The sequence below is a fragment of the Fundulus heteroclitus genome, chromosome 21 (genome assembly GCF_011125445.2).
Source record: "Fundulus heteroclitus isolate FHET01 chromosome 21, MU-UCD_Fhet_4.1, whole genome shotgun sequence".
In the NCBI taxonomy this organism is placed as follows: Eukaryota; Metazoa; Chordata; class Actinopteri; order Cyprinodontiformes; family Fundulidae; genus Fundulus; species Fundulus heteroclitus.
Window position 1 is genome coordinate 42,133,366 of NC_046381.1, and position 22,981 is coordinate 42,156,346.

The 22,981-nt window shown below is 37.6% G+C and overlaps 1 protein-coding gene across 1 annotated transcript; it reads right to left on the bottom strand.

Annotated features, from left to right (window-relative positions):
- Window positions 1-15,967: 15,967 nt before the first annotated feature.
- LOC110367291 (HERV-H LTR-associating protein 2) lies at window positions 15,968-21,414 on the bottom strand. The gene is given in 6 exon segments (XM_036125145.1): window positions 15,968-16,183; window positions 16,185-16,282; window positions 16,364-16,532; window positions 16,535-16,686; window positions 21,125-21,214; window positions 21,307-21,414. Coding segments are annotated over 5 exon segments (693 nt in total). The 5' UTR covers window positions 21,183-21,214; window positions 21,307-21,414.
- Between the last annotated feature and the right edge of the window lie 1,567 nt (window positions 21,415-22,981).

Below are 22,981 nucleotides of genomic sequence, written 5' to 3' on the forward strand. Positions count from 1 at the left end.
CTTTAAATAATTTACACAATTTAAATACATTATTGGTAGTTTAACAGAAACTGGACATGGCAGTCTGTTACAGCTTGGCTAAAGATCATATCATATTGTTACAATACTATAGAATTGTTATTAGCTCCATATTCAACAAAGTAACCTAAAATGTTCATGTTAACATGAATTTTGAGAAATACAAAATTTGGTTGCACTAGAAAAAACATTTCATATAAAAATAAAAACTATAAAGCTCAATTAACTACTGGTTTTACACATCAAACATATTTAACAAACATTTCTTATATCATATGTTTTTTAATCTGAAAATAAAACTCTATTTTAGGACCTCCTGTTGCCAGATATATATTTATTCAATATTACCAGTTCTTTATTTTTATTATTAGTGTTTTTTGTCATTCTTTCTATTTCTGAATAGTAACACAAATACTAAAACACTCAGTAAAGTAATAAACATGACCTTCTTATCTGAAACATGAAGAATTATTTATTTTTTACATTTGCCTTTTTTAGGCAAATTAAATGATAAAAAATAATAATACATAGCTTAACTAACTGCTGTCTATCTGACTGAAACAGCTGCATTTCATCTAATAATCATGTTTGTTGGTTCATTTTCCTTACTTTTCATTCCTCCTGTCAGCAAAACATAAAGAACAATAAACTTCTGACGCTGATGAACAGAAATCTGTGCTAAAATTGATTTAAATGTCTCTGATCATAAGTACTTCACCTCCAGGGATTAATTATGAAAATGGTCCCAAAACTGTTTAAAGGATTTCTCTTACCTTACTTTAATTGGAAACCCAGGTTAAACTACATTTCCATAGCTGCATAAAATAACAATGTCTCATGTGTTTTCCAGGAGTCTCTCTGTTTATCCGCTCTGTGGTTGTTTCAGTCATTGTCAGGTTCTTCCTCCTGTTCTTTTTTTTTCTTGGTTTATTTTGGCAGTTTCTCATGCACCGTTGTACAACCTTTCATCCTCTTCGACTACATGAGATGATTCTGGTGGTTTAGTGTGTAATTCTATGGATTCTTCTCCTGATCTGCAACAAAAAACATTATCAGAGACATTCATGCTTTAAAAAGAATTTCACTCTTATGTAAAAAATCTTATTTCTAAAGGCCTTGTTTTATGTTATTTTTTCTTTCCACCCTAATCAAAACAAAGTCAAAACTTTTTCATGTATGGCAGTTGTTGTGAAATTAAAGGAGGGTGAATTGTGCTTCTGTTTCTCCCTCAGCAGCCTCAGTCCTCAATTAAAAACTGAGTTGTTCTTTGGTAACAAAGAAAAATGTTTTCTATGTCCTTGGAGGAAATATTTAGAAGATTGATGAAGATTATTTAAAATCTGGTTTTCACTTCATGGTAAAATGTAAAACCTTGATGACAATTCTGTCTCCTTTCTTTCTTTACAAACAGTTAATTTTGACATGATGATGATGTGCAGTACTTACTCTGGTTCCTTGTTACTGTGTAAAGACAAAACAAGTAAAGAAAATTAATGCATGGATTTTCTTTGTGACAACATAATTTGCATTCAAAGAGCAGCATCAACAGAAACAGAATTCAATTTAATTCAAAAGGTAACACAAAATGAGGTTTTACCTTTCTTCATTAGTACAAATTTTTCCTTTCCATTTAAGTACCAATACGATGATTCCTGCTACCAATACGACAGCCGCTGCCGCTGCAATCAGACCACCGATCACCACCCAGGATAAACCTTCTTGTAGAGTTTCTGCATAACAGGAGTTGGAAACTTGATTTTCTCCACATGATTTAAAAATCCCATTTATTCATAAATGGTAAAAGCTTTCAACTGTTTTAACTACTATACAACTACCTAAAAGCTGCTATGTTCTGTTTTGGTTGTTTTCCCAATCTGCAGTGTGGGGGGCACAACTTTTCCCTCCAAAAAATTTCCTGCAGCTGTGATGCTTTTTTATTTTTTATTTTTGTTTTAACAGTGTCCTGTCTGGCAATGTGGCAATGAATTGGTTTCTTAATGCCAAAAGGAGCCCAACAGATTTTACTTTTACAAGTGGAGCAGTACTGTACTGTCATATTGCTCCGCTTGCTTTATAAATGTAAATAGTTTATTATAATTCATGCAGGAAGTATTTCATGTTATAGAAATAAAATGAAAATGAGAGAAAGAGGAGATAAAAGGGAGAGAATAATAAAACTTCTTCAGTCCGCATCATCAACTGCAAAGAGAGATGGAAAACAGCACAACCAATAGATATAGTACTGTGATTCTAAACATATTTAATTAATAGAGAAATTAGCTCTAGATTTTTAAACTTAATTCTCAGTAGAGAAATACACTCAATTCATACATTTAATATAGTTCACTCTTAAGTGGTTTTTGTAGTTGTTCTCCACCTGTCTCACCTTCTTTACTAATAGCGGCTGTCTTCCTGCTCCTCTGAGTGCTGACGGTGCAGCTGTAGGTCAGATAAGGATCATCGTCTGAGACCATCAGAGAGCTGCTGATGCTGTAAAGCTTCTCTTCAGTCTGCTGGATGCTGGTTGTTATATTCAGAGTGGTGGTGTTGGATGGAGGTTCGGTGGACCAGGTGAGTTCAGGTTTAGGGTAGATCCCCTCTGAGCTGCAGATGATCCTGTTTTTTTCCTGATTGATGATGACATTAGAGACCGGAGCTGCACACAAAGAAATGTATTCAAAAAACTGCAACACCAATAAAAAGTAAAACCTATCCAATAAGGCTATCCTACCTTCTATTTTTATGTTAACAAATGATTGTTCAAATCCTCTTGTGGTGCTGGTGTAGCATTTGTATTTTCCCTCATCCTGAACCTTCACTCCTCTCAGCAGCAGGGAGGCGTTTCCTCTGGAGATCTGATCCTGAAACAGGGATGTCCGGTTCTTAAAGTTCTGAACCTGGAATCCCAGCTGGTCTTGGTCCTTATAGTAGGAGTGAACCACAGATTCTCCATCTGACATGTGGTACCAGTGGATGAGAGGTTCAGAACCAGACTGGAACTGGCAGGGTAACATGCAGCTCTCACTGAAAACACAGCTCACCTCAGTATCTGCAACAGGAAAAAGATGCATTAAATATAAGATTTGGAAAATTATAAAGAAATCCTTTTGACTTCAGTTCAGATATTATGTTTAGGTTATTCTGTCAGACCAGGAACTGAGCTCCAGATCACTTTAATAATCATCAAATCACAACAACCTTGTGGAGCCCAGATTTCCAGGCTGAGGAATAGAGCTGCCTTTAGAAGACCAATCACATCAATGAAGTAGAGAACATTCATCAGTAAGTTTATATGAATATTTAGCTCTGTCACCATACAATTAAGAGGGAACACTGTTAAATCACTTGAGCATGTGTGTCAAACTCAAGGCCAGCGGACCGTGAAGGCAATTTATCTGGCCCATAGGAGCCAAAAATGCATATCACATCCTAAAGTAGAGGCATATATTCTTTTAAATTGTATAAAGTAGCTAAAACTGTGCCTTTTGTAGTGAATAGTGATTTTTAACTGTGCAGTAACAGCACCCTGCCACTAGATGTTAGTTTTTTTTTTGTTTTTTTTTTCACAAAACAATAAAACAACCCAGAGATGACAAAGAAGAGGAAAAATGAGAGTTTAAAGTGTAACTCACCCTAATATCAACCTTTTTTGCATATAAATTGTATAAACTGGGCCTACGGTACTACTCTTATGTTACAGTGAAATTTTTAAATTTTTACGTGATCTGAAATTAAATTATGAAATCAATCTATCAAGGTGCAACAAGCCATTTTAATGACTTCATGATGCCAAAGTGGCTCGATATAAAATTGAGTTTGACACCCCTGCATTAGAGCTTTCATGAGCAGAAAAAAACTTTATTATCCAGATTTAGACTTCATTAATTTCAATTCAGTTACAATTTTATTTTTGTAGCAACAGTTCACAACACATGTCATCTCAAAGCGTTTTGCAAACTCAATTCAATCAAATCATTCATACAGATTGGTTAAAAAAGTTTTAAACCTAAGGAAACCCAGCAGATTGCATCAAGTCATTGACTAGCTGCTTTCGCTCCTCCTGAAAGAGCGTAGAGCCACAGGCATTGTGTCATTAGATACAAAACTGAAAGAGAAAAATGTCTTCTACCTCTAAAAGTGCCCAGCCTTAGTCTTTAGAGTACTTGTTATGAAGGGGCTGAGATGTTAAGTTAGATGTAACTGTTGAGCAATTAAATGCATCCAAGTTATTTTTTATTTAATGAAATACCTCTCAGTGTGTCACGTATTGCCCATTTGAACACCTGCCTAATTTGCCAATGATGTTAGGATAATAATGATGAAAGAGGGATTCCAGCTCTGGCATTCTCAAACAGCAAACTCTGAACATCCATCCATCTATTTTCTAACATGTCTATCCCTGTGGGGTCATGAGAGGTGCTGGTGTCTATCTCCAGCTGTCAATGGGCGAGAGGCGGGGTTCACCCTGGACAGGTCCCCAGTCTATCGCAGAACTTTGAACATATATGGAATAAATTAGTAGCAACTTCCCTTAGAAACAGAAATAATTTAATTTAAAGTTAGACATATTCCAATTAACAACTCTTTAACTAGACTAGTGAAGCTTAACCTCTTAACAGTCACAGGGGCACACTTATAAGTATCGTAATTTGCACCGGAGGCTTCAATTTTAAAGGCTTTGGTTTAAAAATGGTCTAAGCACCTCTTCCTAGCTTCAGCTCCTTGACCTCGTATGGGGTCAACACTCAGAACTCTATCATTGGGAGGAAAGGAGCTTCAGACTGCTGTGCTGATTTTGGACGGCCTTTAACTCAAACGTCTTTATGTGATGGAAACACTCATGGATGACGCAAGTCAAATTCAGACCCTGCAGCCTTTTGAAATTGAACTGCAAAGTGCGCTCTCTCTTCTCTTTGGCCATTTTTGTTCATTTCTGTGAGGTGGGCTATGCTTATACATCATGTCACGCAAAGGATTGTGGGATTCCTTATAGCTCCTGTGCACTGGTAAGGGACCTCACGATGATGTTTCTATGCTAATTTAGCTGTGAGAGGAAGCATACAGGCTCCTTTCCCTACCTCTCTCCTTAGACTATGGCTAAAAATACTGCTAGCAGAAAGCTTGGTAGCCTGATAGCGTTAGCTTTGGTTTTTGACTGCTTGCAGAAAAATAGGAAGAAGTGATTAATGACACAAACAGATTGGTATCACCAAGAAGGACTCTAAAAATATTATTATTATTATTCATGCCGACCTAATACATGATAACTGAAGGATAAAACTCAGACCCATGATTTTGTTCTGGCTTTTGGATTCTGAAACTTTATGATGATCAGTGACCCACCACCACCTTATCTGACCATCCTCTTGAAAATGCTCTGGACCTTCCTCTGGACAAGTATTATAGATTATTCTTTATGAAAGTAAAGCAACAACCCTATTCATGGTTTCTAAGAGGCTGGATTTTAAAGAACAAACTTTTTTTTGTGTGTTCCATTTCAGATTCTATTAAAACCTAAAATTTATATTACTTTGTTTTCAACAAGCAACAACAACTTTTATGAATGCTAAGTTACAAACAGCTGAATGTGAACCTGGTGAAACTGGTTCTGCTGCCGAATTCTCTTACTTTGACAGGAGTAAATAGTTTCTAGTCATAAGATTTTTAAAATAAAGCAAAGCTTTTCTGATTTAAATATCTACAGCTTGAAAAAAATGGATGACAATGAGTTAAACCCTTCATCTGATATAACATGATTTTATGTTATTTTCTCAGTAAGTGTTGTGAAACATCCTCAGTGATCATGTTTCCTGGCATTTGGTCTTGTCAGATTAAAAACAAGAAGAAAAACACAACAGTCTATTTTTTCACATCCAACTAAGAAGGTTTAGTAAATGTTTAACTCACCTGCTTCAGAAACAGACAGATAAAAAGTCACAAACAGCAAACTTTTAAAGTACTTGATCCCAGCCATGTTGTTGTCTCTGATCAGCTGTTTGTCTGATCAGCAAATACCTAGAAGTGACTGACGGGAGTGTAGTAGTAACAAAATACTAACGTCATAAATATGCACAAAATGTTACAGGATCACATTCCATGACCTGACCAGACCAGTTTGCAGTAAGGAGTGCTTAACCTAGTAGCTCCAAATGCCTTATTTGGACATCGGGTTAGTCAAATTAAATTGCTACAGAATTACAGTAGGTGACTACTGGAGGTCTAACAGCTAACAACCCTTTTCGTTCACCTTCCTGATCAAAAACTTTTGTTTGATCAGCATCTGCTGCTCCTAGATGACAAAGACTAAAAATCTTATTTTGGTAACTGAAAATGTAAATGACTGTTTCAAAATCTAGTAATCTTGTAATTTAATTATATCATTGATATATTTGTGGAGCTGAGAGGAATCTATCTGACGCCTAAACTAAACATGTTTTGAATAATGAATGGGCCATATTTCCTTCCATTATCTGTGTTATCTGCAATTACTACTGCTATTATATGAATATTGTCCCTTTTTCTCCATAGAGACTAGACCCTGCATAGTGTTTGTAACACTTTACAGGAGAGGGAACTTAAATTGACTCATTTCTGCTACTATTGTCATACAGATGAAACACTTGGCCCTGTTTTTGTGTCTTTAAAGCCTCAATGTGGAAGAATTGGGGCTTAGAAGCACAGACATATATACGTAGACGCGTCATAGGGCGCAGGTTCGCACGTCAATGTCACCGCCATATTGTATGTGGCAGAAAAAAGTTGAGTTCTGTTATTGAACATGTTATTGTGTTATTGCTGGCTACTGTTTTATATCATTATATGTGTGTGTGTGTGTGTATGTGTTATGAATATAAGGATCAATTTGTTAAATCTAAACATTGTGGTCTTCATTATTTCATAAAACCGTGTCCAATGTGAACCTTTAGGAACAGACTTTTTGGGTGAGTATTAAAGAGGTAAAATTAATAATACGAGAAAAAAAAAGTCCTAGGTCAATAAAGTAAAAATAAACAAACAAACACAAAAGTGATAATATTATGATAAAAACATCATATTATGAGAATTAAGGGGGAACATTTCCAGAATAATCACAGTTTGCAGAATTATTTCACTCCTAGAGTAATAGGGCCAGGTTAGATTATTTTAAATAATTTTATTCTTTAGGAGAATAAATTCAGGAGAATGAAGCTAAAGGGATACGAAAAGAAACTTGTAATATTACAAAAAAATACTACGAATACAAAGTATATTCAGAGATTAAAGTCCCTCTGATACTGTTTAAGTGACTGAGAAACTGCAGATTTGCCACATTTAAGATGGCGGACGCTCTGACGCATCGCAGCATAGGCAGAACCCGCCCAACGACGCGTCTACTCTTATATTATGTCTATGCTTAGAAGTACTGGTGCTCCATCTAGTGGTCCACTGAATACATTGCAAACGACCTCGTGGTATATATAAGTAGACGCCCCATGGACTGGCGCTGCTGATATTTCAGTACGGCCGCCATCTTGGTTGGGTGTCTCATGCAACCCCAGTGCATTTATTTGTACTGAGGAAGCTTTTCGCTCAACTAAAATAAATGATGACTCAAAAACATTTTTAACCTCATTTTCACTCAGTTAGGTTTGTTGCAAATAGCAGAGATCTGGTTACGATACAAGACGCTGTTGCACATAAAAAAATATTTTAAAGCTGAATTACATTGTTTTAACAACTTAATAAATAAATGTATGGTTTTTAACAGACTTAAATATGGCATATTAACATTTAAATATATATATAGTTTCATACTGAAATGCTTAGTTTTATGTTATTTTACAGACAGAAATGTGGTGTAGCATATTATTAAATATGTATTGATGAATGCTTTCACTGAAATACTTTGTTTGATGCTCTTAAACTAAGAGACATGTGGTATTAAAAATGGTTTAATGTGTAATATAATATATACAATCTTTTAATAAAGAATTAAGTTGGATTGTTCATTTAAATGTATTTGTTTATTGCACAGGTACAGTCCTGAGCGATCACTACACCAACAAAACTTTCTTAATATGTTTTATGTGATGTGGATGCAGTTTTTTTTAAACCTTGGAAAAGTATTCTTTAAAATTTCCAGGTCATTCAAGTGTCTTACACTGCCGTGCTTGCAAAAGTTTTTCATGGCTTCTTTCATGTATTTATGCACTGTAACGCGAGGGTATTGGTTTTGACGATGTGATTCAGCCTTAATTTGTGAAATATAGCGATAAAAATAATAAATATAAAATTCTGTTGGTATATCTAATTTTCTCACCAAATATAACCTCATCTTCAGAGCCAATCTCAGCCCAAAATGTTGATCTGTAACATGTGATCTACTTTGAGTAGTTATCACAGTTTATTGGCACTGTTGTTGAGTCTGATAGATTTTTTTTCTAATGTCTGTTGTAAAAAAAAATATTTTTTATTTTTTGGCTTGTTTCTGAATGTGAAGTCACTGATTTGGTCTCTAAAAAAAGGGACTATAAACACAAGTAAAGAGACCCTGTCTCGCCGTTGGACTGCAGATAGTGAAAGCGCAGCTGATACATCTCTGCACCTCCGCATACACAGATACTACAAGGAGAGGGAGAAATAAACTTCACTGTTATATTGAATTGACTTACCTGCTGTCCAGCAGAAATCCTTGTCTTTACTCCACTTGGTAATAATAGGTACGCTGATATAACGTTTTTTCCCGGTTATAAATATTTTTTTTTCTTGGTTACATTCTCTTCCCTCTCACTTGGTAAAGATTATGGATAGTCCTCTATTTCAACAGGAAACGGCAAATAGAATGATCTACAGTCATCTTTGTTATATAGTTCTTCAGATAGGGGAAAACAAGTATGGCGGACAGTTTGTTCCGTATCGGGTGCTGAAATCAGAAATAGTGATGCAACATGATGCCTTCCAGTGAGTGCACCGCCACCTATGTATTTATAAACTACTAATTCTAAGGTATGAGAACGCTTTCATTCTTCATTCATTCAAAGCCAAATTAGTTACACATTGTCCCTATAAGTCAGCAAAGTGTAAAGACAGACTCCTAGTGGAGATCAAGCACTTGCCCTCTTTCCCTGGATAAAAAAAAAATCTTATTGCTTGAGCCCCATATTTCCTCATTCATCACCTGGACATTTATTTTCTTAAATACACATTTGGGCTATTTTGTGAAATGTTTGTAAATACTTTAAAGTTATTGTGTATAGGACAAAAAAGTGTAAAATGTGCTACTTTTCTGCATTTAGAATATTATTTATTTATTTATATGTTGCAAAGAAGTTCAGTTTAAGGAACAGATCTTACAATTTGCCCAGATTTTGTGATACTGTTGTTGAATCATGCCATAATTCAGGGTTTTTACCTGTAAGTCAGAAATGTTTGAATGACATTTTCATCTATTTGTATTGGGAAAGTAGCATATAGAATGGCAAATGCCAGGGTTTTGTTTCTTTTAGCAAAGTTCAGATTTTTTGAGGATGAATATTTTTAAATGTTTTTAAAGGCAAATTTTACTTTTCTTATAGGACAAGAAATTACATTGCTCAATAAAGTGTTAAGATCAGCACAACAAAACATGTTATGTTATTTGCAATTTTCACATAAAAAGGGTGTTTATTTGTTCATATTTAATGTCAAAACTGAAAATTTAACGTATGTTCTGTGTTATGTCAGTGATATCTTTTGGTAGAATTGAGTAATCCACCTAGAACTGCACTGAGCACTTGGTCAGTATATAAATGCTGCAGGAGGCGTCCGAAATCTGTCAGAAGACGAGGTAAACTGTACAGAGTCCCAGAACTGACATGGAAAGAGGAGATACAGCGTGCGCACGAAATACTAATTTGTTCCCACAAAATACTAATTAATTCCCAAGAAATACTAATTCATGGCCACAAAACATATATCATGTGTGCATAAAAAAAAAACACTGAACACAATCTTCCTGCACAGCACACTTTCTCAGAGGAACAAAACGTGATGGACAGAGATAGCCTGATCAAGTTTTATTTTAGGCTGGGGATGAGCTACAAAGACATCTTGAGAAGTTTGATGTTTCAAGAAATTCTAATTAGTGAGAGGCAGAACTACAACTTGTATGCTGGGATAGACTTTATTGTTGACCAACTGCAAGGCTCTGGAAAGGACCGCGGTTATTGGTGGATGTATGCTAAGTGCCTACAACATGGTATTCGTGTCAGAGAAGAGGATGTCCTCTCTCTGCTGGATCTTATTGGTTCTCAAGCTCACCTGGCCAGACGTCTCAGAAGGAGGCAATATTTTATTCAGGGACCTAACTTTTTGTGGCACATAGACTGTGAAACCATATGGGATATGCGTTACGGTGGATTGCGGCTCTAGGAGAATGACTCTGTCATACAAAAACATTTTAACGTTTGGATTCTAGGAATGGAATGCTCTTGTACTTTCATTACATTGTTAAATGCAAAGGAGAATAAACAGCACAATACTTCACTATATATGCCACAAATTAATATTTTGTGGTAACAAATTATAACTTTATGGGAACAAATTAGTATTTTGTGCGCACGCTGGTACTACTGGGATTGAAGATTAAATATTAATGACATCAAATTACATCTACTAAATGTTTGATTAGAAGGTTTTATTTTGGATGTAAATCTAATTTAGCTCACACTTTTGTCTCTATAGTTTGTTCAACATACCTTTTAAACTTTTGTTTGCTGGCAAAATAAGGTGTGTTGTGTGGCAAATAAAAAAATAAAAAGATGGTTAAACATCGGTGGAGAGCGGGCTTTATTTCACACCAGAAAAGAAAACCCTTTGGGAGCAGTTTTATTATTTAATACTCAGACCTGCGCTGAGAGAAAGGACACCAGTATGGAGCTCTGGCAGTTTTAATTATAGGCCCCTGCTATATGGTATAGACAAGTATACGAGAGATGATGAATGAATAGGAAACTGTAATTTAACTATCTGCTTAATGTTATTCAAGTAATTGTCAGGATTAAAATAAGCTTTATTGTAAAGCAGTATTTTACACATATAAGAGATTTGCTTGATCAGGTGCTACACATAGACAAACATACAGTTGGCATAACTAAACATAAAAATAAATACTACGGAATAAACAAAACAAAGGCAAATTGTACAAGAAAATAGAAAATAGCAAAGAACAATAACACAAGAACAACTTGGCAGATATTTACTAGTGAATTATTCCGGGTTTACGTTCTGCAGGACGTCTTGCAATGAGATACGAAAGTGTGTGTATATGTGTACATAGCAAAATATAGAGTAGAAAATTCCCCTTTTTTTAATGGGAAAGTAGGAGAGTAAAGGAAGAACAAGAAGAGAAAAAAAGAAAGAGAAGAGGTGAAAAAAAGAAGAGATAAAAGGGAGAGAATGATAAAACCTTCTCTGTCTGCTCCGTCACCTGGAAAGAGAGATGCAAAAAGAACAGCACAACCAACAGACATAAAACAACAGATACAATCGAATAACACCTTGATACCATTGCTAAATCATATGTATTATTATTTAAGCTGACATGTGTAATGTGATACCTGAAAAAAGAAAGTGAAAGAACATAAATAAATAAATTACAGGCTTTCTGTATATAAGTGAACACTTAATACCTGGAACCCTGCACCTGTGGAAGTTTGTGAAAGTGCACTAGTTTAGGTGAAAATTATCCAGAAGGAAATAGCTTGATAGTGGTTGTGGAGAACCAAAGACCCGCCTTCCCCGAGCACAGAGGCAGGAGTCAGGGGACCCCTAACCCCGGACTCCCAAAGGGGCCCCCAAAGCAGGGCGCCCAGGAGGGGCCGACACAGGAAATCTGCAACCCGCCCACCCCCAAGGAAAGAGGAGAGACGACCCCGAGGAAATCCCCCAGCCACCGCAATACCGACGCCCCCAGGAGCTGTGGGGACGAGCCCGTGGGCTCCGCCGGCAGCCAGCCGCCCTGAAGTGGTCCCACCCCCGCGGCGGGGGCACCGGCCGACCCCCAGGGGGCCAGGCCCCGTGAAGCCGCCACCGGGAATGGGCCGGCACCCACCCGGGAACCCGCCTCAAACCCGAGGGCCACCAATTCGCCAGCGGGCCAAGGCGCCAGCCAGCGGAGGGGGGCAGGACGGGGGGGGGGGGGGGATGAGCTCAGCACCTAGCGACTTGAGATGTTCTTGGGAGAGGGAGCGGACCAGACCCGTACCTGGGGAAAAAAAAATAAATCTCATCACGAGTTCCTCTCTCTGTACATCTGCTCTCTGCTGCTTCAGTCATTGTCGGGTTCTTCCTCCTGCTTTCTTGACAAGTTCTCCTTGGGCTCCCTGTCATGCCAGTCTTTCTTTTTGCTCTTCTTCTGTCTGTGGTCATGTAAATGTCTCCATTTTGGTTTTCAGAAACCTAATCCATCTTCAGAGACAGTTCAGCCTTAAGTAAATTATTCAATTTTGCAGAAAGAAAATCTTATTTCTAAAGACCTCGTCTCAGTCCAACGTAATCTAAGCAAATTAAAATTTCAGGAATATGGTTGTGAATTTGAAGGAGGGTGAATTGTGTTTCTGTTTCTCTTGTGGCAGTCCTAGTGCTCCATTAAAAAGTGAGCTGTCCTTTGATAACACAGAAAAAGTTTCAAAGGTCTTTCAGAAAATATTTAGATCAATTAAGATTGACCAAAATCTGTTCTTTGTCTCATGGCAAAATGTAAAACCTTTTTTAAAAAAAATCCTCATTCCTTGGTTCATTCAGTGACAAATTTTTACTTTAACCATGTACAAGAAGTTATGTTGTCCAATGCAATTACAGTTTTTCACGATGCACTTACTGTCATTTAAAGTTTCTCTTTTGGTTCCAAGTCTGATCCTTTAAGCCACTGCAAGGATAAAACAAGTAGTAAATGAATACATGAAGGTTATAACATATCATACCAACATTATAAAGTGCTTTAAAACAACCACGGATGAAACAAAGTACTGAACCTAGCTGCAAACTATAAAATTCTAGCCTCGTGAGACCATCCTGATCTCGCGAGGTTTCAAGGTTTCACTCGCAGATCAGTCTGGATACTCTCCGTTAAAGAAAATTTGGAGCCGTTCACCAAACGAACGTCCAATCAGCGTTGGCTTTGAGGCGGGTTGAGGTGTGACGCAACGGGAAGTGCGACAGTTCAGTCTAAAGAACATGGCGGCTTCAGCCGATGAAACTAGCGTTAGCGTGGCTATCGAGCGAGTTTTATCGGAATTACAGAGTATTTCTTTGCTGAGCTAACGAGCCTTTACCTGCAGCAGCAAGAGTAGCTTGGCTTGTGGTTGTGTTTTCGTCGTCGCTCTGTTACGAGCGACGACGAATCTGATTGGTTATTTGGCCCGTCTATCACCAACCATAGACCAATCAGCTGACCAGTATTTTCGCCCCTTCCCAAAATTACTTCAACGGAAGGTTTCCAGATGGATATGCGGAGCAAATCTATCTGGCGGAGTCAGGTAAATAAAATTCATCAAAACAACAAGAATATATAAATATGGCATAGAAAAACAACAAGGTAAAAGACAAGGCTCAGACTAACTTTTGCTAATGCTGAAAGCCAAAGATTGTAAAATAGTGTTTTAAGATGAGTTTTTAAAAGTAGGCTCTGAAGGAGCCTCTCTGATGTGCAGGGGGAGGTTATACCACAATTGAGGAGCAACAGTAGAGAAAGTCCTGTCCCTTCTGAGCGTCCGCTGAGATCTAGGTACCTGTAGGAGCTGCTGTTCAGCCGAAGGTAAGCAGAGACGAATGTTAAAGGATTGGCAGCTAGAAATAGGTCTATACATTATCCAACACAAAGTGATCTAGACCAGTGCTCGTATTCACCAAAGATTCTCAGAGTTCTCTCAAGAGCTCCTATCTTAGCCTGAAAATTTTAGCCTAGAATGATTCAGAAGCTGCTTTAGAGCGACTCTGAGCTAAGGGAAATGACAGAAATTCTTACCACAGCGAGGACGTTTGGTGCCCGTTTCCACGTGTGCGCTGTCTTTTAAGAGCTGTGACTGGTTGATGGTACAAGAAACAAACAAAGTCAATAGTAATCAATAGATGGAAATTAACCAATTAGATCTGGTTTAAGGAATGTGTCACATGATGATAAAACTTAGCAATATTCAAACATTTGTCGCCCTGCATCAAAATGTTTACATTTACCTAATTTACATCCTCATCATCATTTTGATTTGCTTCTATGTACCCACCATACTGGTCATTTTACTACTTTATGCATTTATTATTAATGCACGCTCACTTGTCTGCTTTTTACTGGGATTGCCTGGTTGTATAAATTGGTGTATTTGGCAAAAGGACCACATAAACAGAGAAAAAAGGTGGGAAAAAACAATAGGAGCAGAGCATCTGTCTGCACAGCACTTGGGAGGAGAACTGAGGAGTGTTTAAAGGTAGTTGATCCCTGGATCAAGGTGCCAATAGGCGGTTTTTTGAAGCATATTGCTTGTGTATCAATGCAGCCTTTTCTTGGTGCTTTTATGGCACCAGCCTGAAAAGTAAACAGGCTACTGACATTAACATGCAATACAGAAAATACAAATTTTCACCTCCATTTCATCTTCCCTCTTTATAGTCATATATGAGTGTATATTTTGTACAATATGTTGTGTGTAATTATTCTGCAACTTTTTCTCATTGTTTCTGAATCTTTATCATTGAGAGCATTTAACTATATAAAAATCCCTTTGCACCATGTTGTTTATGACATTTTATCCACTTTTTATTCATGATTATCTAACATTTTACCCTTTTTTTATCTATCCTGACTAAAGTTACAGCACTAAAGCTTTGCCTTTAACCCATCCTCCCATTGAAAATAATAAAGTTTATCTTATCTAGCATATTCATAATTGTTGGATTGTTATTAAAAATTATGTTCCTCATTTCCTCCACTGTTAACACATCCTCTAGGAAAGAGAGTTTATGGGTTTGTTATTTTGGGATCAGATAAACATTTTTATTAAGAGAACACAACTCAGAAAAAAACATTTATGCAGCAAAATTCAAAGGAAACAGAATTATATTTTTATTTTTACCTTTGTATTTTTCATTTTTACACAAAACACAGGTTACTACTCCTCCGATGAGTCCTGCTGCCGCTATAGTTGAAATCAGACCAAGAATCACTTTCCAAGAAGAGTCTGCACCATGATATAAAGGTTCTGCGTAGGAAGGAGTGGAAAATTAGCATCTATGTATGATTTATAACTCCATTTCATACATAAATAACAGCAGCTTCCAACTTTTTTAACTCGACAGCCATCCTACAGGAGCAAATTAACAGCAACTGTGTTCTGATTTCGGTTGTTTTTGTTCTGCAGTTTTAGGAGATACAGCTCGTCCCTCCACACAACTTTCTGCAGCTGTGGTTCTAAAGCAGTTTTAATTGGAAGAGAAATTAATTATTTTTAAACCTAGTTTTTAGTGGAAAGATATATTAAAGTCATAAATAAATTTAATATACTTCACTCCATTGTGGTGTTTGGTAAAAGTCAGAAAAATATTAAATATATTAACACAATGGCAATGTGGCAATAAGAATTGGTTTCTTAATGCCAAAAGGAGCCCAACAGATTTTACTTTTACAAGTGGAGCAGTACTGTACTGTCATATTGCTCCGCTTGCTTTATAAATGTAAATAGTTTATTATAATTTGTGCAGGAAGTATTTCATGTTATAGAAATAAAATGAAAATGAGAGAAAAAGGAGATAAAAGGGAGAGAATAATAAAACTTCTTCAGTCTGCATCATCAACTGCAAAGAGAGATGGAAAACAGCACAACCAACGGATATAGTACTGTGATTCTAAACATATTTAATTAATAGAGAAATTAGCTCTAGATTTTTAAACCTAATTCTCAGTGGAGAAATACACTTCAATTCATACATTTAATATAGTTCACTCTAAGTGGTTTTTGGTAAAGTAGTAGTTCTCCACCTGTCTCACCTTCTTTACTAATAGCGCTGTCTTCCTGCTCCTCTGAGTGCTGACGGTGCAGCTGTAGGTCAGATAAGGATCATCGTCTGAGACCACCAGAGAGCTGCTGATGCTGTAAAGCTTCTCTTCAGTCTGCTGGACAGTAGTTGTTATCTGTAGAGCGGTGTTGGATGGAGGGCTCGGTGGACCAGGTGAGTTCAGGTTTAGGGTAGATCCCCTCTGAGCTGCAGATGATCCTGTTTTTTTCCTGATTGATTCTGACTTTAGAGACCGGAGCTGCAAACAAACAAGACCATTTAAAAACTGCAGCATCAAAGACAAGTAAAAAGTTAAATGCATCCAAAAAGGCAGCCCTACCTTCTATTTTTATGTTAATAAATGATTCTTCAAATCCTCTCATGGTGCTGATGTAACATTTGTATTCTCCTTCATCCTGAAACTTCACTCTTCTCAGCAGCAGGGAGGCGTTTCCTCTGGAGATCTGATCCTGAAACAGGGATGTCCGGCCCTTAAAGTTCTGAACCTGGTATCCCCAGCTGGTCTTTGGTCCTTATAGTAGGAGTGAACCACAGATTCTCCGTCTGACACGTAGAACCAGTGGATGAGAGGTTCAGAACCAAATGGGAACTGACAGGGTAACGTGCAGCTCTCACTGAGAACACAGCTCACCTCAGTCTCTGCTACAGGGAAAACATGAATCAAATGTAAGATTTGGAAAACCAATAGGAAATCATTTTTATGATCATTTGTGTTCAAAAACTAAGCCCCAAATCACTTTCACAATGATCAAATAGCAATGATGCTTAATAACACTGTGGAGCTTTGAAGTCCTTAAAGGAGCAATAAGTAATAATGACACTTTGTTTACACTGCAGGGAAATGCGACCCAAATCCGACCTTTTTGCCCTTATTCGACCCATATTTTTCTTTTTTATGTCAGTGTAAACGCTCAAGTCCAACATTTTCATCCCAGAAAATCTGATTTGTGCCACTTCAATATGCGGAAACTAATTCATATCAGATATTTTTCAAAGCACCCACAGTCTGAACGGTTATATTGTATTTTATCTATCTCTGACGTCACTCTTGTTGCTCCAACTATGCATCCACACTCAGTAGAGGTAGTTTGGGCTCCATAAAAGACTGTTAATAGCTGTGCTGCTTTCTTCTGAACTAATTTTGTCTTGGTGTGATGTGTCAATATTGTCAACGCCAATGCTCAACAGCTTTCTAACAAAGAGAGATGCCGGCCGGTATGTGCATTTTTTTTGTTTGTTTGTTTTTTTTACCAAATTTTATTGAAAACTTCTAGAATTAATTCACCTCTACTTCCGCAATAGGTGCGCTGCTCTGTTACGTCTCCTTCTGTTATATGCAGATGTGGGTTGTTTTGTATCTGCGGTCTTGAACCGTTCCGACAGAAGTCTCATGGAGGCTGCATTTAGTGTGAACCGTCAGCTCAAAAAATAATCCAATTTCAGCAAAAAACAGAATTGAGCATCCAGACCTGCAATGTTAACGTAGCCTTTGTGTTGCAAATCTGAACTACACCACACACACACACACAACAGTTTTGCCCTGACAACAGCCTATGCCATTTTCTCAACGGTTTGTAGCTGCTTTAAAACCACACTGAATATACATTCACAGGATATGTATATGATATTGATATTGTATTCTGTTACATTTCTGGTCCACATTTCTCACTGGCTTCCATTTTTGCAGGCTGCTGCTCTTTGCCAACATAAAACACCAAAATGCTGCGCTCTGTTTAGGAAACTTTGGGAACTCTCATTTGATTGGCTCAGGAACCAGGAAGTAAACACGGGCTACACTCTGAACAGAGGTAGTTCTGGACCAGACATCAAGGTTTAAAAGGAGAAAAAACGTAACCAATACATTGTCGATGGAATGGACCGATTATTTATAGTGAATGTTACTGCAATCCCAGGTGACAAATGAGAATGATTTAGGTTCATTTTACAGTAAATTTCTTACTTAATGCTCCTTTAAATCATCCCAGATTTCCAATCTGAAGATTTGAATTGCCTTTACATCACCAATCACATTCATGGAGCAGAGTTAATTCACTAGAACTTCCGAATTGTGATTTATTAAACTGAAATAATGAAAACAGAGTCTCCTATCTCTAAAAGTTTCCAGCAGTAACCTTTAGAGCACTTGTCATAAAAGGCTGTAATGTTCAAATAGATGTATTCAATCCTGAGAACCAGAGCAAAACGTTCTGTCTTTTTTCAGTTGTAAGATTTGTGATTGATTGAGACATTTTCACCCGCCATCACTACACCCGAAATCTGGGAGTAGTGATGGACTCAGACCTGAACCTCCAAAAGCATCTAAAGACAATTACAAAGTCGGCTTTCTATCACCTGAAGAAACATTTCTAGGATTAAAGGACTAATGTACTCAGCAGGATCTGGATAAACTAATCCATGTTTTATCTTTAGTAGAACTGATCACTGCAACGGTGTTTTCACAGGTCTGCCTAAAAAGTGGATCAGACAGCTGCAGCTGATCCAGAACCTGCTGCCCCGCGTCCTCACTAAGGACTAAGAATGTAGAGAACATGGACCCGGTTCTGAAGTCCTCACTAAGACTAAGAACGTAGAGAACATGGACCCGGTTCTGAAGTCCTCACTAAGACTAAGAGCGTAGAGAACATGGACCCGGTTCTGAAGTCCTCACTAAGACTAAGAACGTAGAGAACATGGACCCGGTTCTGAAGTCCTTCCACCAAGACTAAGAATGTAGAGAACATGGACCCGGTTCTGAAGTCCTCACTAAGACTAAGAACGTAGAGAACATGGACCCGGTTCTGAAGTCCTCACTAAGACTAAGAACGTAGAGAACATGGACCCGGTTCTGAAGTCCTTCCACTAAGACTAAGAACGTAGAGAACATGGACCCGGTTCTGAAGTCCTCACTAAGACTAAGAACGTAGAGAACATGGACCCGGTTCTGAAGTCCTCACTGAGACTAAGAACGTAGAGAGAACATGGACCCGGTCCTGAAGTCCTTCCACTAAGACTAAGAACGTAGAGAACATGGACCCTGGTCCTGAAGTCCTCACTAAGACTAAGAACGTAGAGAACATGGACCCGGTTCTGAAGTCCTCACTAAGACTAAGAACGTAGAGAACATGGACCCGGTTCTGAAGTCCTCACTAAGACTAAGAACGTAGAGAACATGGACTCGGTTCTGAAGTCCTCACTAAGACTAAGAACGTAGAGGAACATGGACCCGGTTCTGAAGTCCTTCCATGGCTCCCTGGATCTCAGAGAATAGACTTTAAAATCCTTCTGTTAGTCTATAAATCCCTGAATTAGCACCTAAATCCATCACAGACTTGTTATCAGGGCATCAACCCTCCAGACCACTCAGGTCTTCTGGCTCCAGCCTGCTCTGCAGAACCAGAACCAGAACCAGACATGGAGAAGCAGCATTTAGTTCCTATGCTCCACTGATCTGGAACAAACTCCCAGAAAACTGGAAGAGTGCTGAAAGCCTGAGTTCCTTTAAATCAAGATTAAAAACACATTTGTTTAGGATTGCCTTCGACTGTTCTAATTAAACTGTTTTACTGAAACATCATTAGTTCAACTTTGTAGTCCAATTGTTTTTAATGTTCTATTTTTGTTTCTACACTTTATTCCTACTTGCTTTTATTCCTATATTTTAATCATGTAAAGCACTTTGCATTGTCTCTGTACTGAATTGTGCTAGACAAATAAATTTGCCTTGCCTTGCCTTTCACAGGATCTGATTTTAATTCCAAATTATCGATTAATCTCAGGCATCAGTTACCATGGTAATAGACTAAAATAAGAAGGAAACAAGGCTTGTTGATGCTGAAACTTCCTAAAGTGACCCTGAAATTATTTAATTAAGACTCTAATTGCCTGCTTAGTAACACACTTCTTAGGTATAATGTTAGGATAAAAAGACTGTTTATGTGAACAAGCTCACATTACAGAAGGACTAAGACAAAGAAATAAAAGGTAAAGACATTCACACTCACACTCACACTCTCAGAAAGCAAAAAGCAATTAATCTAATACTAGTTCAGGTATTGGCTGAAACTAAGAGAAAAAGCAACTTAAGTCTTTGCAACTTTAGGAATTTTTATCAAAATGTCTTACAAATTTTGAAGAAAGTTTGACTGCTTGCAGGAGAATAGTATCACATCACAGTATAATAAAATTCAGTACCAGACTTTTGTTCTGGCTTTTCGATTCTGACACCCCGAGGTCCCTCTGTAGGAGTGTTATAGATGATTCCTTATAAAAGTTGAGCAACAACCACTGTTTATAACAGCTTTGATTTTTAAGTACTAACTGTTCTTGTTTTTTATTTTGATTTAATTTTAGACTTTTTCAACAGATTAAGTTATTAAATTTTGTTTTCTTTAAGCAAAACAAGGTGTTTTCAGGACTGTGAAGTTACATGCAGAACTGGTTGTGACCCTGGGAAACCGGTTCTGCTGCTCTTCTATCATAATGTCACACAGGCAAGACAAGTTTATTTTTAGAGCTCATTTCGGTAACAAGATGATTCAAAGCTCTGTACATGAACAGAACATAACAAAAGAAAACAAAGAAGAGTACATTGCAGTTTAAAGCAGGTGAAGAAAAGTTGGACCACAAACTAATGATATTTTAGTTGACAGTTTAAATATATTCTAAACAGCCATGAGCCTTATTGATTTTAGGCTCATATTTAGTTTTTAACATAAAATCAAACGTTGATTTGGTTTTCTATTTTGTTTCCCATTCATATTAGAACAGTTTGGTGATGGGTAATTGTTTTACCTTCTACTTTTTATGTTTGACTCAAACGATTTTTATTTTTGATCAAATTTGTCTAAAAAACCCTTTCTGATTTAAAAATCTGCAGCTTGAATGTAAACGCTGATGGTAAGGCACTGAAAGATAAATCATTCTTTCATGATAACATAATTTAATTTTATCTTCTCAGTAAGGTCCTCAGAGATTATGTTTCCTGGAGTTTGTTCAGTCAGCAGATTAAAGAGCAGAAGAAAACCACAAATGTCTACATGTTCACATCAGAGTAAGAATGTTCAGTAAATGTTTAACTCACCTGCTTCAGAAACAGACAGAAGAAAAATCATAAACAGCAAACCTTTAAAGAAATTCATCCTGTGCCTTCTGCCTTTTATGATCGGCTGTTCTGTAGATCAGAAATGACTTGCAAATGTGTTAGGGAGTGTCACAGTGAAAAAAATATCAAAGGTATGTACAGAATGTCACAGAACAACTTACTTTCCTGAACCTGGAGGGTTACTTTTCCTGTAAGGCGCTCTAGTGAGCACACTGTTAGTTGAAGTAAATCCCTAAACTATCAGGTGGCTGCTGAAGGTCTTAAAACAGTTGCACACAGTCCTCTTTGCAGGGGTTCCGCCAGGAATTTCAGGCACAAGAAAATCAAATTCATTAGTAAGGGGTCCTTACAATTGTCCTAACTTTTCTACCTTATATGGTGACCCTGCCTCCTTGTTTGAGGGGAAGGGTGGTCTATCGTCGTAATGTACCCTACATTACGACCGATAGACATCCTGGTTAGGGTGCCAGTTCCTTGGTTTATTATTATTATTATTATTATTATTTTTTAAAGGTTTTTGTCTGAGGATCAGCATCTGTTCAAATTGCTCCTAGATGTTTGTGAGCAAAAGTAACAGCTTCACAAGGACTTAACATTGTATTTTGGTCCTTTCAGGAAAAAAATATAAATTAACTTCCTAAATGTTAATGATGGTTTTAAACTCTGTTCGAAATCCACAACTAATAATTTAGTTACATCATTTATTTAATAGTTCTTAAGCTGAAAAGAGTCTGTCTGTCATGATTTGGGTTTTTATTATTTGCTTATGTTCCGTTTGGTCTTTATGGTGATTTTGGTTCTGGATTAGTTTAAGTTCTATTTTGGTTTAGTGATTCTTTTATGTAATCGATTCTGTCTTAGGTTTAGGTTCTGTACTAGTTTTTGGTTAATGGAATAGTTTGGGTTTTAATGTGGTTTGATTTTGTACTTTGTTTCCTGTTATCAGTTTCTTCTGGCCTGCTCCGTTCACTTCTGTCACCAGCCCTAATTCAGTTCACCTGCCAGCATTCTTTTGTCTTCCTCTCACTCCCCTTCACCAGTCACCATCCAATCAGCTTCTTCTTCTTCTTGTTGTTTTATGGCGGTTGGCAAGCAACTTAATGATGTGCATTACCGCTCCAATCAGCTTCAGTTTAGTTGCAGCCATTTTGTCCCCCCTGATCAGCTCCACCCATTCTAGTAATTAGTTTCACTCCGTTCACCTGCTCACTCCTCTACTTATATCTGCCTCTGTCTCCTGCACTCTGCCAGATCATTGTCTTTACAAGCCTTTGGTGAGTTTTGTCCAGCATCCATAATGTCTGTTGATATTACCCAATTGCCTTTTTGACGTCTGAGCCATCCTGAACCTGTTTTTCCCTGCCCTGTCTGACTGCTCACTCGTTTTGCTGACCTGATTCTGCCCTTGGATTATCAGAGCTTGCCTTATCCCTGTTTGTATTCCTGCCTGTTCTGGACTGCCATTTTGTGTACCGTTTTTGGACTGTCATTCCGACCACTGAGTTCTGCCTGCCCCTGTATTGTCTAGATCGCCTTAATTAAACCTGTTTTTTCATTCATCTACTTGTCCGGCCTGAATACTGGGTCCCTCTGTCTCTGGTTCGTGACACTGTCTGATGCCTGAAGGAAGCTTATTTAAAACAATAATGTAAGATAGGCTTAGAGAACTGCAAAACGTATGGACCAGTTTTCATCTCCGCAACTTTCTCCTTCTACTCAAAATGTATACATTATCTGCAAATATTCCAATCAGTCCATCCATCCATCCATTCATCCATCCATCCATCATCTTCCTCTTATCCGGGGTCGGGTCGCGGGGGTAGCAGCTTCAGTAGG